Source organism: Hippopotamus amphibius, chromosome 5, assembly GCF_030028045.1.
Source record: "Hippopotamus amphibius kiboko isolate mHipAmp2 chromosome 5, mHipAmp2.hap2, whole genome shotgun sequence".
Taxonomy (NCBI): domain Eukaryota; kingdom Metazoa; phylum Chordata; class Mammalia; order Artiodactyla; family Hippopotamidae; genus Hippopotamus; species Hippopotamus amphibius.
Window position 1 is genome coordinate 26529829 of NC_080190.1, and position 13969 is coordinate 26543797.

A 13969-nucleotide genomic window follows, 5' to 3' on the forward strand; every position below is an offset into this window, starting at 1 on the left:
GGTACCCCAATCTCCCAATACATTTCCCCCCCCCCAACCCTCCCCACTTTCCCCACTTGGTGTCCATATGTTTGTTTTCTACATCTGTGTCTCTATTTCTGACTTGCAAACCAGTTGATTTGTACCATTTTTCTATAGTCCACATATATGTGTTAATATACGATATTTGTTTTTCTCTTTCTGACTCACTTCACTCTGTATGACAGTCTCTAGGTCCATCCATGTCTCTACAAATGTCCCAGTTTCATTGCTTTTTACAGCTGAGTAATATTCCATTGTATATATGTACCACATCTTCTTTATCCATTCATCTGTTGATGGACATTTAGGTTGCTTCCATGTCCTGGCTATTGTAAATAGTGCTGCAATGAACACTGGAGTACACGTGTCTTTTTGAATTATGGTAACACCATTTTTTAAAAGTTAGCAATATTTACTGAACATTTACCCTCATTGTAAAGGACATTAAAAAAAAAATTAATTAGCTCATGGCTAATTAACCACCAAGGTGCTTGTGTTCTAGTAACTGGAGAGACAAAATGTAAATAACTGACAAAGTGGAAATAGCTAAACAAAATGAAAAGAACACAATCAAACTGAAACAGAAAAAGCATACGAGGAATGAGTTAAAAGCCAAATAAATGCCTTTTAGTAATGGCAGCACGTAATTGTAAAGCAAATGTTAATCACTACAATGTACCTTGAGTTTGCACAGGGAAACTCAAGTGGAAAGAGGGCACACTAAAGGAATCTGAAACTGTATTCTTCATAAAAAGATGTTACAATTACATGGTTTGCCACTGTCACACTTCTCTTATCTTACCTGCAGTAGCTGAGTTGTAGTCCACCTGGAATCCACATTCTTTTCCAGGCATTTCTTTAGAAAGTCCTTAAAATTTGAAGACCTTCAAAATAAAATTTTAATAATGACATTCTATTTTATTTTCTTGTTATCAAAATCAAAACTTTCAGAAATTATGGTTAAGTTCCATTATGTAGGTAATAGAATTAAGTCAACATAAGAAAACTAGTTAAAGAGAATATTAATATTTCATGTCATTCCTCTATAAATGCAAGTTACATATATGTGAATAGGTTCATAGTTTAAGTCATTGAGATACAGCCATATATTCATAAGTAAACTAAAAAATCACAAAAATTCTTCCATTATATTAAACTCCACAAATATAGATCAATCACATATGTGCCTCACTTTCTCACAGTACAGAAAATATCTTTTTCATGTAGAATTCAAATCACTGGTATTTTTAAATTTATGGGGAAAGTTAGTTACATGAGTTTATATGGTCCTTAAGTCTTGGAAATACACCAAAAATCAGTTTTCTACTTCATACAATCTTTGTATCATGTACCTAAATTTAAATACCCTTGGAAAGTTAGGAGAATAAAGAAAGCATCAAGGGCTTCCCTGGTGGTGCAGTGGTTAAGAATCCATCTGCCAATGCAGGGGACACGGGTTCAACCCTGGGCCAGGAAGATCCCACATGCCTCAGAGCAACTAAGCCCATGTGCCACAACTTCTAAGCCTGCATGCCTAGAGTCAGTGCTCCGCAACAAGAGAAGCCACAGCAATGAAAAGCCCACACACCATAACGAAGAGTAGCCCCTGCTCCCTACAACTAGAGAAAGCCCATGCACAGCAATGAAGACCCAACACAGTCAATAAATAATAATAAAGAAAGAAAGAAAACATCAAGTTTTGCTTCTTAAAAATCTTTGTTTAGGAATATTTTACCATTTTGATGGCTGAGCTAATGTAGGGGGCTCAGATTTTGCTATTTTTAACAGCACTCGCATTGGATTTAATTCATGATGAGGTGGTTCTATCTCAGCCATTTCTATTAAAGTGATACCCAGGGACCAAACATCAGCTTTGTAGTCATAGGGTCTATCCTTAGATGTTTCACACATGACTACCTCAGGAGCCATCCTATGAAGACAGAGAATTGAAAATTAAGATGTTTAACTTAAGAACAGTAATCACAAACCACAGAAAAGATAGACAGTATAATCAATTACGTGGACAAAATTAATAAGTAATAACAACTGTTGACATAACTAATGCTGTAAGTCCATAAAACTGAATACATACCAATAGGGTGTGCCAATAAAGGAATCTCTCCTTTGAATTGTCCTTGTGTTTTTAGCTGATACGCCAAAATCCGCTTGAAATAAATAATCATACAAAAGTATTAATGAGAGTTTTTAAGCAATGTTCACTACATTCAACATAAGGGAAAAGCATGTCAAGTCTTTAATAAGGCCACTGTTATCAAAAGATAAGCAAAATAGAAAGAGAAATAAATTTTCTATCATCCTAATTTTTATCACCCTCTTTCTACCATACCCCCAACCCCGCAAAAAAAAAAAAATGCCAAAGAAAAGATTCTATCATTAATACACTTAATACCACCATCCTTACACATCTTCAGATCATAAATTCTCCAGAATTGCAAAAAAAAAAAAATGTAACTTTAAAGTAGATCAGTCTATCCACTTCAAAATAAATGCCAACTAGTGCTACATGCTACAGTTCAAGGACATTTTTTCTATAGTGTGAAAAACAGAAATTATACCAAAGCAGCCTTTATGACAGCACGTGTCTTGCTAAGTTCCTCATATTATATCATAAAGAAAAAAATTAGGAATGATGTTTTCTGATTTAAATTACAGGGCACAGCAACATTAGAACTTTATCAGTTGTTAACTCCTTTTTAGCTTAGAGCTCAATCACTAATAGCAACATAAAATTGCTATTGCTGCATAAATTACCTCATGCCATATACAGTTAACTTTTAAAGTTTCATCTGACATGCCACAATTCTTGAAACTGAATAAATACCAAAGATCCAGCATTTAGTGTTCATGCCCCAAAGCCTGGCACAGAATATATACACGAAAAAATGGCAGCTACTATCATTAACCATATGTGTAATTTTAATATTTGTGATACTTTGGTAGTAGAACTCTTAAAACTCATGAAATCCTGCCCTGTATTCTCATTACTTGTGTCTATTATATAGTCCTTTCTTTTCTTCTTTTTACCATGTAGTTCTCCTGCTTAAAACATCTTGGCAGCTACCCATTGCCTGTAGAATGATGTAACCATCATTTAAATTACAGTGTATGAAGTCTTTTGTTACACTAGATAATTCATTAATGTTTTATAATTGAATTAATAAATGAAAATGCCAACAGAACATACTATACTATACTTGGAATATATATCTGCAGAAAATGCAACATAAATAGATGTATTCAGGACTCTCCACCCCTATTACCCCTCTATTTCCTCAACTTATAACTTCTCATGTTTCTGCAGGAATGGATTGAGATCACAATATGAAATTCCTGCCAGAAGAGGTTTTCTACTCAGGTAGAGTCAGCTCAGTACTTATTTCCAGTGTTTTCCTGGAACCTATTAACAGTCTATTTTCTTTAACATTTTTTCCCCTCAGAACATGACTAGGAAAGGAGGTCCAGAAACAGGCCTAAACCACAAATGTCCACTGTCAACATTCATACCTCTCTAAGCACTCTTATGAGCACGAGGCAAACTAAGGATGGACAAGAAGGCATCTTTGTTTTTGTGCAAAAAGGAAAATTAAGGTCATTATGTGCTTTACAGGTACTTATAATGACGTGGCACATATATGTTGGCCTGTTAAAATACCATTTTACATACTTATTTACATTTGTAACAATGTGATCTGATAAGATCATAAAAATTTGGTTATTATAACATATATATGGTTCTTGAGGATACTATGTTTCTAAATACACCTGTTTACACTTAATACGATGTCACAGAAATGGAAGGTTCTCTGTATTTATGAATTAATGAAATAAACTGCAACTACTTTAAATGTCAACCAACTCAAAAATATTTTGGCATTGCTAAATCTTCAAAAATATACTTATTTTTAATGTTATGCATCATTTTACACAAAAGCATATTCCTGTATTCAAATAAGATTCTAGTACACTTTCAGAAAAACATGCATCAAAAACAGATCAAAATTATAACATACTATTTCAAAATGCGCTACAAGACTTTAAAAAATGATATGACATAAAAGAGTAAAATAAGTCAGAATTTTATAACTCATAAATGAGGAGACAGAACTCAAGGGAAAATTAGAAATAAAAAATCATTTTAGAAACAAAGGCTAAACTAGGAGGAATGCAAGAGCAAATAAACGAAACAAATTCATATGCATTAGCACTTCACACCCATCAGGATGGTTACTATCAAAAATACAGACAATACTAAGTGCTGGCAAGGAGGTGGAGAAACTGGAACTCCTGTGCATTGCTGTGGAAATGTAAACTGGTGCAACCACTGTAGAAAATGGTATGGCAGTCCCTCAAAAAATTAAACAGAGAATTACCATCCGATCTAGCAATTCCACTTCTGGGTATATACCCAAAAGAACTGAAAGCAGGGACTCAAACAGATATTGTACACCCATGTTCATAGCAGCATTATTCACAAAAGCCAAAAGGTGGAACAACCAAAGAGTCCATCAATGGATGACTGGATAAATGAAGTGTGGTGTATACATATAACAGAATATTACTCAGCTTTAAAAAGGAAGGAAATTAACACATGCTACAACATGGATGAACCTTAAAGACATTTACTAATAAGTAAAACAAGCCAGTCACAAAAGCACAAATATTGTATCATTCCACTAATATGGGGTATGCAAAGCAGTCAAATTCACAGAGACAGAAAGTAGAATGGTTCCTGGGGCTGGGGGAAGGAGGAAATGGGGACTTCAGCGTTTTAATGTGTACAGCGTTTCAGTTGAGGAATATGGAAAAGTTCTGGAGAGGGATGGTGGTAATGGTTGCACAACAATGTGAATGCACTTAATGCTAAGGAACTATACACTGAAAAATGGTTAAGGTAGTAAATTTTAAGTATATTTCATCAAAATGAAAAGTGATGAAGAAAGATAAAAAGAATTTGAGAGAAAGTTATAAATACTGATGATTGGCAAGCCCAACAAAAAGATAATAAAAGTCCCTAAAGAAGAAAGTCAGTGCAAGGGAACAGAATAAACACTCATATCTGTAATTACAGAAAACCTTCCTGGGGGGAAAAAAAACTTAGAAAAGTATAGTCAAAGTTTAGTCCTAGGACTTCCCTGGTGGCACAGTGGTTAAGAATTCGCCTGCCAATGCAGGTGACACAGGTTCAATCCCTGCTCCAGGAAGATCCCACATGCTGTGGAGCAACTAAACCCATGGGCCACAACTACTGAGACTACACTCTAGAGCCCTCGAGCCACAACTATTGAGCCCATGTGCCACAACTACTGAAGCCCGAGCACCTAGAGCCCATGCTCTGCAACAAGAGAAGCCACTGCAATGAGAAGCCCATGCACCGCAACAAAGAGTAGCCCATGCTCACCACAACCAGAGAAAGCCCACGCACAGTAACAAAGACCCAACGCAGCTAATAAATAAAATTAAAAACAAAAAACAAAAAAAACCACTGGAAAATCAAAAAAAAAAAAAGTTTAGTCCTTAAAAAATTCTTTGGCAGCTAGGGAAAAAGAGCACATGACTTATAAGTGAAAGAAAATCAGATTTTCATCAGACTTTTCAATAACACTTTATGACAGAAAACAGAGTAACATATTTCAGATATTCAAGGAAAGAAATGTCAGCCAAGGATTTTCTATCCAGCAAAACTGACCTTCAAAGTATAAAGGGTAGAAGTGTTATCATTACATAAGAACTCAGAGAGCCCTTTCAGAGAAATCTACCAGAGAATGAACTTCAGATAACACAACATAACCAGAGACATCAACAAGAGTGGTGGTGAGCACTGAATACAGAATTGAAAGTTAAAATGAGTAATTACATAATACTCCAAATCTATCATCAATGTCCTTGAGAAGCAAGATTCTCAGGATACAAGAAAGGAGATACAGATGTAATACAGAAGGGGCTAGGAGAAAAAAAAAAAGAAAGTTTTTCCCTGAATTTGAATAAGACATACACAGGAATTCATGAGAGCCTAGCTCCGTCCTTTGATAAGGCCTACAATGAAGGCCAATCAAGAACCTATAAGCATGTCTAACATTCAGATTGCAGTCTTGAAATACCATGTTCTACTAAAACTTCTTCAGGGCTTCTTGAAGAAATGGCTAATTACAGGTCTGAGGCAGAAAATGTAAAAGATGAGCCTGAAACATCTCAACTTAACAGATAACTAGGAATCTACTAAAGACTATTAGAGTCACGTCAAAAACATTAACAAGCCAACTTGAAGCGGCTCCCATTGACCAAGATGGTACAATGTGAGCTTTAACACAGATAAAAATTGTAACAGATTTGAAACCTATAAAATAAATTAAATTCATGAACAAATAATGCCAAAAAAAAAAAAAAAAAAACTGGCCACCAACTAAGGAGGAGAGAGAAACAATTCATTGTTTTTAAAGCTAAATAAAATAAAGAGGGGCTTCCTAGGTGGCGCAGTGGTTAAGAACCCGCCTGCCAATGCAGGGGAACCGGGTTCGATCCCTGGTCCAGGAAGATCCCACATGCCTCAGAGCAACTAAGCCCAAGCGCCACAACTACTGAGCCTGTGCTTTAGAGCCCGTGAGCCACAATTATTGAGCCCATGTACTGCAACTACTGAAGCCCATGCGCCTAGGGCCCGTGCTCCACAACAAGAGAAGTCACAGCAATGAGAAGCCCACACACCACAATGAAGAGTAGCCCCCACTCACCACAACAAAGAAAGCCCGCACACAGCAAAAAAATACCCAACACAGCCAATTAAATAAATAAATAAATAAATAAATAAATAAATAAATAAATAAATTTAAAAAATAGAAAAATTAAAAAAAATAAATAAAAAAAGGAAAGAATCAAGCATTCTTCCTGTCCTGTCTATATGAACTATACTCCTGAATAACCAAATAGCTGAAGGGATGTGTCTGCTTATATAAGCATTCCTAGTTTTATAATGATGATAAATTAAAATGAAATAACTCATGAATAATTATATCAAAATTATTATCAAAAATAATAAATGAAAACAAAATGACAGAATTCATTTTGCCATTCCAATCAAAGAATGGATCTAGGCATTAAGCACCAACAGCTGCTAATATCGAAAAAGAGCAAAAAGCCGTTATTGCATGCCTCACAATGAAAGAATACAAAACCACCTATAGTCCTGCCAACAAAATCAAACTTGAGACTGATAAGGCTTTTGCATTCATCTACAAACTGAGGGAAATACAGAGAAGAACTTACTAAAGTTTATCAGGAGTATGCAACCAGCAAAATGCAAGATGAGAGAAACTCTACAGGTCCAAAAGACCAGGTCCTATAGATCAGTGCTTCTCAACGTTTTTTTCATCTCTCTCCTAAGAAGCCTTTTTAGACATTTTTTCCTAATCCTCCCTCCACCCATGAAATTTTAATGCACAGATATACTGTATATCTGTTTGTGTATATCTATGGGGCTTTGAAGGGTCACAACCACGGTAATACTAAAATTTTTTGTCCCCAAAGGATCGACTTTCTTTGAGAAAGCATGCCATGAGAATGCATGCCATAGATAAAATGTAAAGAGAAAAAAGGAATGGTGGGGGGGGGGGGGGACATACACGACCCATAAATTAAAAGAGACTTAAAAGAAAAAGCAGATTTTAAACATGGGCAAGTCTAAACTCTAAAAGTCTAGAGATGAACACTGGCTGATAGAGCCATAAAGAAATACAAGGAAATCATTACTATAAAAGTCAGGATATAGGTTACTGCAGAGAAGGGAGGGACAGTGTGACTGAGATGGGGCACATGAAACAGCTGCAAGGGTGCCTGACATAGTTCTATTTCTTTATCTAGGTGATGGTTACAAAGCTATTGTGCACAAAGCTACAAGTCAATAAGCTATACAACTGTTAGTGTGGTTTTCTGCATCTGTATTTATTTCTCAATAAAAAGGTTAAAATTTAGTATTATATCAAATTATATATGTTTAGATATCATGACAAAGTGAAGTGAAATGACTGATCATTGGTATCAGCATGGCCTCTGAATATATTTTGTCCTTTTAATATCCTTCTAAAATACCCAAATTTAGACTTCACCAGATTTTTTTTTAATTCGTATCTTGCGGATACTTAAAAAGTACCCCCAAAATACTTACTTCCATTTGTATGTGTATATATGAAATTCATTAATTTCCCATCTAAAATCTACATCTATCTTTCCTTATGAAATTATCATTTATTCCCTCAGTGTAAAAAACAAAATTAAAATTTCTAGTCCTTATACTTATTTTAGGCATCTTTTTCAGACTTAAGGTTAGTTAATTTGTTAGTTTAGCCAAGATACCATATCTACAAAACAGCATATAAAACTAAACATGGAAAAAGAAAACCACTGGATATGAGTTTTAGAAATGAAGATAAAACTAAGTTAGCAGGAGGTTGGATCAAGATGATGGAGTAGGAGGACGTGCGTTCACTCCTTCTTGCAAGAGCACCGGAATTACAACTAACTGCTGAACAACCATCTGCTGAAAGACACTGGAACTCACTAAAAAAGACACCCCACATCCAGAGACAAAGGAGAAGCCGCAATGAGACGGTAGGAGGGGCGCAATCGCATTACAATCAAATCCCATAAATGCTGGGTGGGTGACTCACAAATTGGAGAACAGTTACACTGCAGAGGTCCACCCACTGAAGTGAGGGTTCTGAGCCCCATGTCAGGCTTCCCAACCTGGGAGTCCAGCAACGGCGGGAGGAATCCCCAGAGAATCAGACTTTGAAAGCCAGCGGGATTTGATTGCAGGACCTCCACAGGACTTGTGGAAACAGAGACTCCACTCTTGGAGGGCACACAAAAAAGTGTGCTCACCAGGACCCAGGGGGAAGGAGTAGTGACCCCATAGGAGACTGAATCAGACCTACCTGCTGGTGCTAGAGGGTTGCCGGCAGAGGTGGGGGGCGGCTGTGGCTCACTGAGGAGACAGGGGCACTGGGGGCAGGGATTCTGGGAAGTGCTCATTGGCGTGAGCCCTCCAGAGTCTGCCATTAGCCCCACTAAAGAGCCTGTAAGCTCCACTACTAGGAAGCCTCAGGCCAAACATCAAACAAGGTGGGAACACAGCCCCACCCATTGGCAGGCAAGCAGATTAAAGTTTTACTGATCTTCATCCACCAAATGGGATTAAAGTCTTACTGAGCTCTGCCCACCCAGACCTACTCACCATCAGTCCCTCCCATCAGGAAGCACACACGAGCCTCCTAGATAGCTTCCTCCACAAGAGGGCAGACAGCAGTATCAAGCAGTATCAGCAGTATATCCTTCTGTGGAACTGAAAACCACAGCCACAGAAAGAGAGAGAAAATGAAAAAGCAGAGGACTTTGTACCAGATGAAGGGACAAGCTAAAACCCCAGAAAAACAACTAAATGAAGAGGAGATAGGCACCCTTACAGAAAAAGAATTCAGAATAATGATAGTGAAGATGATCCAGGACTTTGAAAAAAGACTGGATGTAAAGATTGAAAAGTTTACCAAAGACCTAGAAGAATTAAAGAGCAAACAAACAGAGATATGCAACACAATAACTGAAATGAAAAATACACTAGAAGGAACCAATAGCAGGTTAACTGAGGCAGAAGAGTGAGTAAGTGACCTGGAAGACAGAATGGTGATAATCACTGATGCAGAAAAGAATAAAGAAAAAAGAATGAAAAGAACTGAAGACAGCCTAAGAGACCTCTGGGACAATGTTAAATGCACCAACATTCACATTATAGGGGTCCCAGAAGGAGAAGAGAGGCAGAAAGGACCCGAGAAGATATTGGAAGAGATTATGGTTGAAAACTTCCCTAACATGGGAAAGGAAATAGCTACCCAAGACCAGGAAGTGCAGAGTCCCAGGCAGGATAAACCCAAGGAGAAACACGCCAAGACATAGAGTAGTCAAATGGACAAAAATTAAAGACAGAGAAAAGTTATTAAAAGCAACAAGGGAAAAATGACAAATAACATACAAGGGAATTCCCATAAGGTTAACAGCTGATTTCTCAGCAGAAACTATGCAAGCCAGAAGGGACTGGCATGATATACTTCAAGAAATGAAAGAGAAGAACCTACAACCAAGAATACTCTACCCAGCAAGGATCTCATTCAGATTCGATGGAGAAATCAAAAGCTTTACAGACAAGCAACAGCTAAGAGAATTAAGCACCACCAAACCAGCCCTACAACAAATGCTAAAGGAACTTCTCTAAGCGGGAAACATAAGAGAAGAAAAGGACCTACAAAAACAACAACAAAACAATTAAGAAAATGGTAATTGGAACATACATATCAATAATTACCTTGAATGTAAATGGACTAAATGCCCCAACCAAAAGACACAGACTGGCTGAATGGATACAAAAACAAGACCCATGTATATGCTGTCTCCAAGAGACTCACTTCAGACCTAGGGACACATACAGACTGAAAGTGAGGGGATGGAAAAAGATATTCCATGCAAATAGAAATCAAAAGAAAGCTGGAGTAGCAATACTTATATCAGATAAAATAGACTTTAAAATAAAAAATGTTACAATAGACAAGAAAGGACACTACATAAAGATCAAGGGATCAATCCAAGAAGAAGAGATAACAATTGTAAATATATATGCACCCAATATAGCAGCACCTCAATATGTAAGGCAAATGCTAACAACTATGAAAGAGGAAATCGACAGTAACACAATCATAGTGGGGGACTTTAACACCCCACTTACACCAATGGACAGATCATCCACACAGAAAATTACTAAGGAAACACAAGCTTTAAATGACACAATAAATCAGCTTCATTTAATAGGTATCTACAGGACATTACATCCAAAAACAGCAGATTACACATTCTTCTCAAGTGCACATGGAACATTCTCCAGGATAGATCATATTTTGGGTCATAAATCAAGCCCTGGTAAATTCAAGAAAATTGAAATCATATCAAGCATCTTTTCTGACCACAATGCTATGAGATTAGAAATCAATTACAGGAAAAAAAGTGTAAAAAACACAAACACATGGAGGCTAAACAATACGCTACTAAATAACCAAGAGATCACTGAAGAAATCAAAGAGGAAATCAAAAAATACCTAGAGACAAATGACAATGAAAACACAACAATCCAAAACCTATGGGACGCAGCAAAGGCAGTTCTAAGAGGGAAGTTTATAGCAATACAATCCTACCTCAAGAAACAAGAAAAATCCCAAATAAACAATCCAACCTTACACCTAAAGAAACCAGAGAAGAAGAGCAAACAAAACCCAAAGTTAGTAGACGCAGAGAAATCATAAAGATCAGAGCAGAAATAAATGAAATAGAAAAAAAGAAAACAATAGCAAAAATCAATAAAACGTAAAGCTGGTTCTTTGAGAAGATAAATAAAATCGATAAACCTCTAGCAAGACTCACCAAGAAAAAGAGGGAGGGGACTCAAATCAATAAAATTAGAAAGGAAACAGGAGAAGTTACAATGGACACCGCAGAAATAAAAAGCACCATAAGAGACTACTACAAGCAACTATATACCAATAAAATGGACAACCTGGATGAAATGGACAGATTCTTAGAAAGGGTTACCCTTCTAAGACTGAAGCAGGAAGAAATAGAAAATATGAACAGACCAATCACAAGGAATGAATTTGAAACTGTGATTAAAAACCTCCCAACAAACAAAAGTCCAAGACCAGATGGATTCACAGGTGAATTTTATCAAACATTTAGAGAAGAGCCAACACCCATTCTTCTCAAACTCTTCCAAAACACTGCAGAGGAAGGAATATTCCCAAACTCATTTTATGAGGCCATCACCCTGATACCAAAACTAAACAAAGATACTACAAAAAAAGAAAACTACAGACCAGTATCACTGATGAATTTAGATGCAAAAATCCTCAACAAAATACTAGCCAACAGAATCCAACAACACATTAAAAGGATCATCCACCATGATCAAGTGGGGTTTATCCCTGGAATGCAAGGATTCTTCAATATACACAAATCAATCAATGTGATACACCATATTAATAAACTGAAGGATAAAAACCACATGATCATCTCAATAGATGCAGGAAAAGCTTTTGACAAAATTCAACACCCATTTATGATAAAAACTCTCCAGAAGGTGGGCACAGAGGGAACCTACCTCAACATAATAAACGCCATATATGACAAACCCACAGCAAACATCATTCTCAATGGTGAAAAACTGCAAGCATTCCCTCTAAGATCAGGAACAAGACAAGGATGTCCACTCTGGCCACTACTATTCAACACAGTTTTGGAAGTCCATGCCACAGCAATCAGAGAAGAAAAAGAAATCAAAGGAATACAAATTGGAAAAGAAGTAAAATTGTCACTCTTTGCAGATGACATGATATTATACATAGAAAATCCCAAAGATGCCACCAGAAAACTACTCGAGCTAATCAATGAATTTGGTAAAGCTGCAGGATACAAAATTAACACACAGAAATCTCTTGCATTTCTATACACTAACAATGAAAGATCAGAAAGAGAAATTAAGGAAACAATCCCATTCACCATTGCAACGAAAAGAATAAAATACCTAGGAATAAATCTAACCGAGGAGGTAAAAGACCTGTACTTAGAAAACTATAAGACACTAATGAAAGAAATCAAAGACGATACAAACAGATGGAGGGACTTACCATGTTCTTGGATTGGAAGAATCAACATTGTGAAAATGACTATGCTACCCAAAGCAATTTACAGATTCAATGCAATCCCCATCAAATTACCAATGGCATTTTTCACAGAACTAGAACAAGAAATTTTATGATTTGTATGGAAATGCAAAAGACCCCAAATAGCCAAAGCAATCTTGAGAAGGAAAGATGGAATTGGTGGAATCAGGCTTCCTGACTTCAGGCTATACTACAAGGCTACAGTGATCAAGACAATATGGTACTGGCACAAACAGAAATATAGATCAATGCAACAGAATAGAAAGCCCAGAGATAAACTATGGTCAACTAACCTATGACAAAGGAGGCAAGGATATACAATGGAGAAAAGGCAGCCTCTTCAATAAGTGGTGCTGGGAAAACTGGACAGCTACATGTAAAAGAATGAGATTAGAACACTCCCTAACACCATACACAAAAATAAACTCAAAATGGATTAAAGACCTAAACGTAAGGCCAGACACTATAAAACTGCTAGAGGAAAACATAGGAAGAACACTCTCTGATGTAAATAACAGCAAGATCTTTTTTGATCGACCCCCTAGAAAAATGGAAATAAAAACAGATATAAATAAGTGGGATCTAATGAAACTTCAAAGCTTCTGCACAGCAAAGGAAACTATAAGCAAGACAAAAAGACAACCCTCAGAATGGGAGAAAATATTTGCAAACGAATCAACAGACAAAGGACTAATCTCCAAAATATATAAACAGCTCATCCAGCTCAATATCAAAAAAACAAGCATCCCAATCAAAAAATGGGCAGAAGACCTAAATAGGCATTTCTCCAAAGAAGACATACAGATGGCCAAGAGGCACATGAAAAGCTGCTCAATATCACTAATTATTAGAGAAATGCAAATCAAAACGACAATGAGGTATCACCTCACACCAGTCAGAATGGGCATCATCAGAAAATCTACGAACAGTAAATGCTGGAGAGGGTGTGGAGAAAAGGGAATGCTCTTGCACTGTTGGCGGGAATGTAAATTGATGCAGCCAGTATGGAGAACAGTATGGAGGTTCCTTGAAAAACAAAAAACAGAGTTGCCATATGACCCAGGAATCCCACTGCTGCGCATATACCCAGAGAACACCATAATTCAGAAAGACACATGCACTCCAATGTTCATTGCAGCGCTATTTACAATAGCCAGGACATGGAAGCAACCTAAATG

The 13969-nt window shown here is 36.8% G+C and overlaps 1 protein-coding gene across 2 annotated transcripts in view; it reads right to left on the reverse strand.

Annotated features, from left to right (window-relative positions):
- Window positions 1-13969, reverse strand: part of SLK (STE20 like kinase) — a 63499-nt gene that overhangs the window by 27907 nt on the left and 21623 nt on the right. For both annotated transcript variants that reach the window (XM_057734472.1, XM_057734471.1), the window contains exons 5-7: window positions 2114-2186; window positions 1757-1951; window positions 824-905 (exon numbers count right to left, since the gene is read on the reverse strand). In XM_057734472.1, the coding sequence (XP_057590455.1) occupies window positions 824-905; window positions 1757-1951; window positions 2114-2186 (350 nt within the window). The remainder of the gene's footprint in view (window positions 1-823; window positions 906-1756; window positions 1952-2113; window positions 2187-13969) is intronic.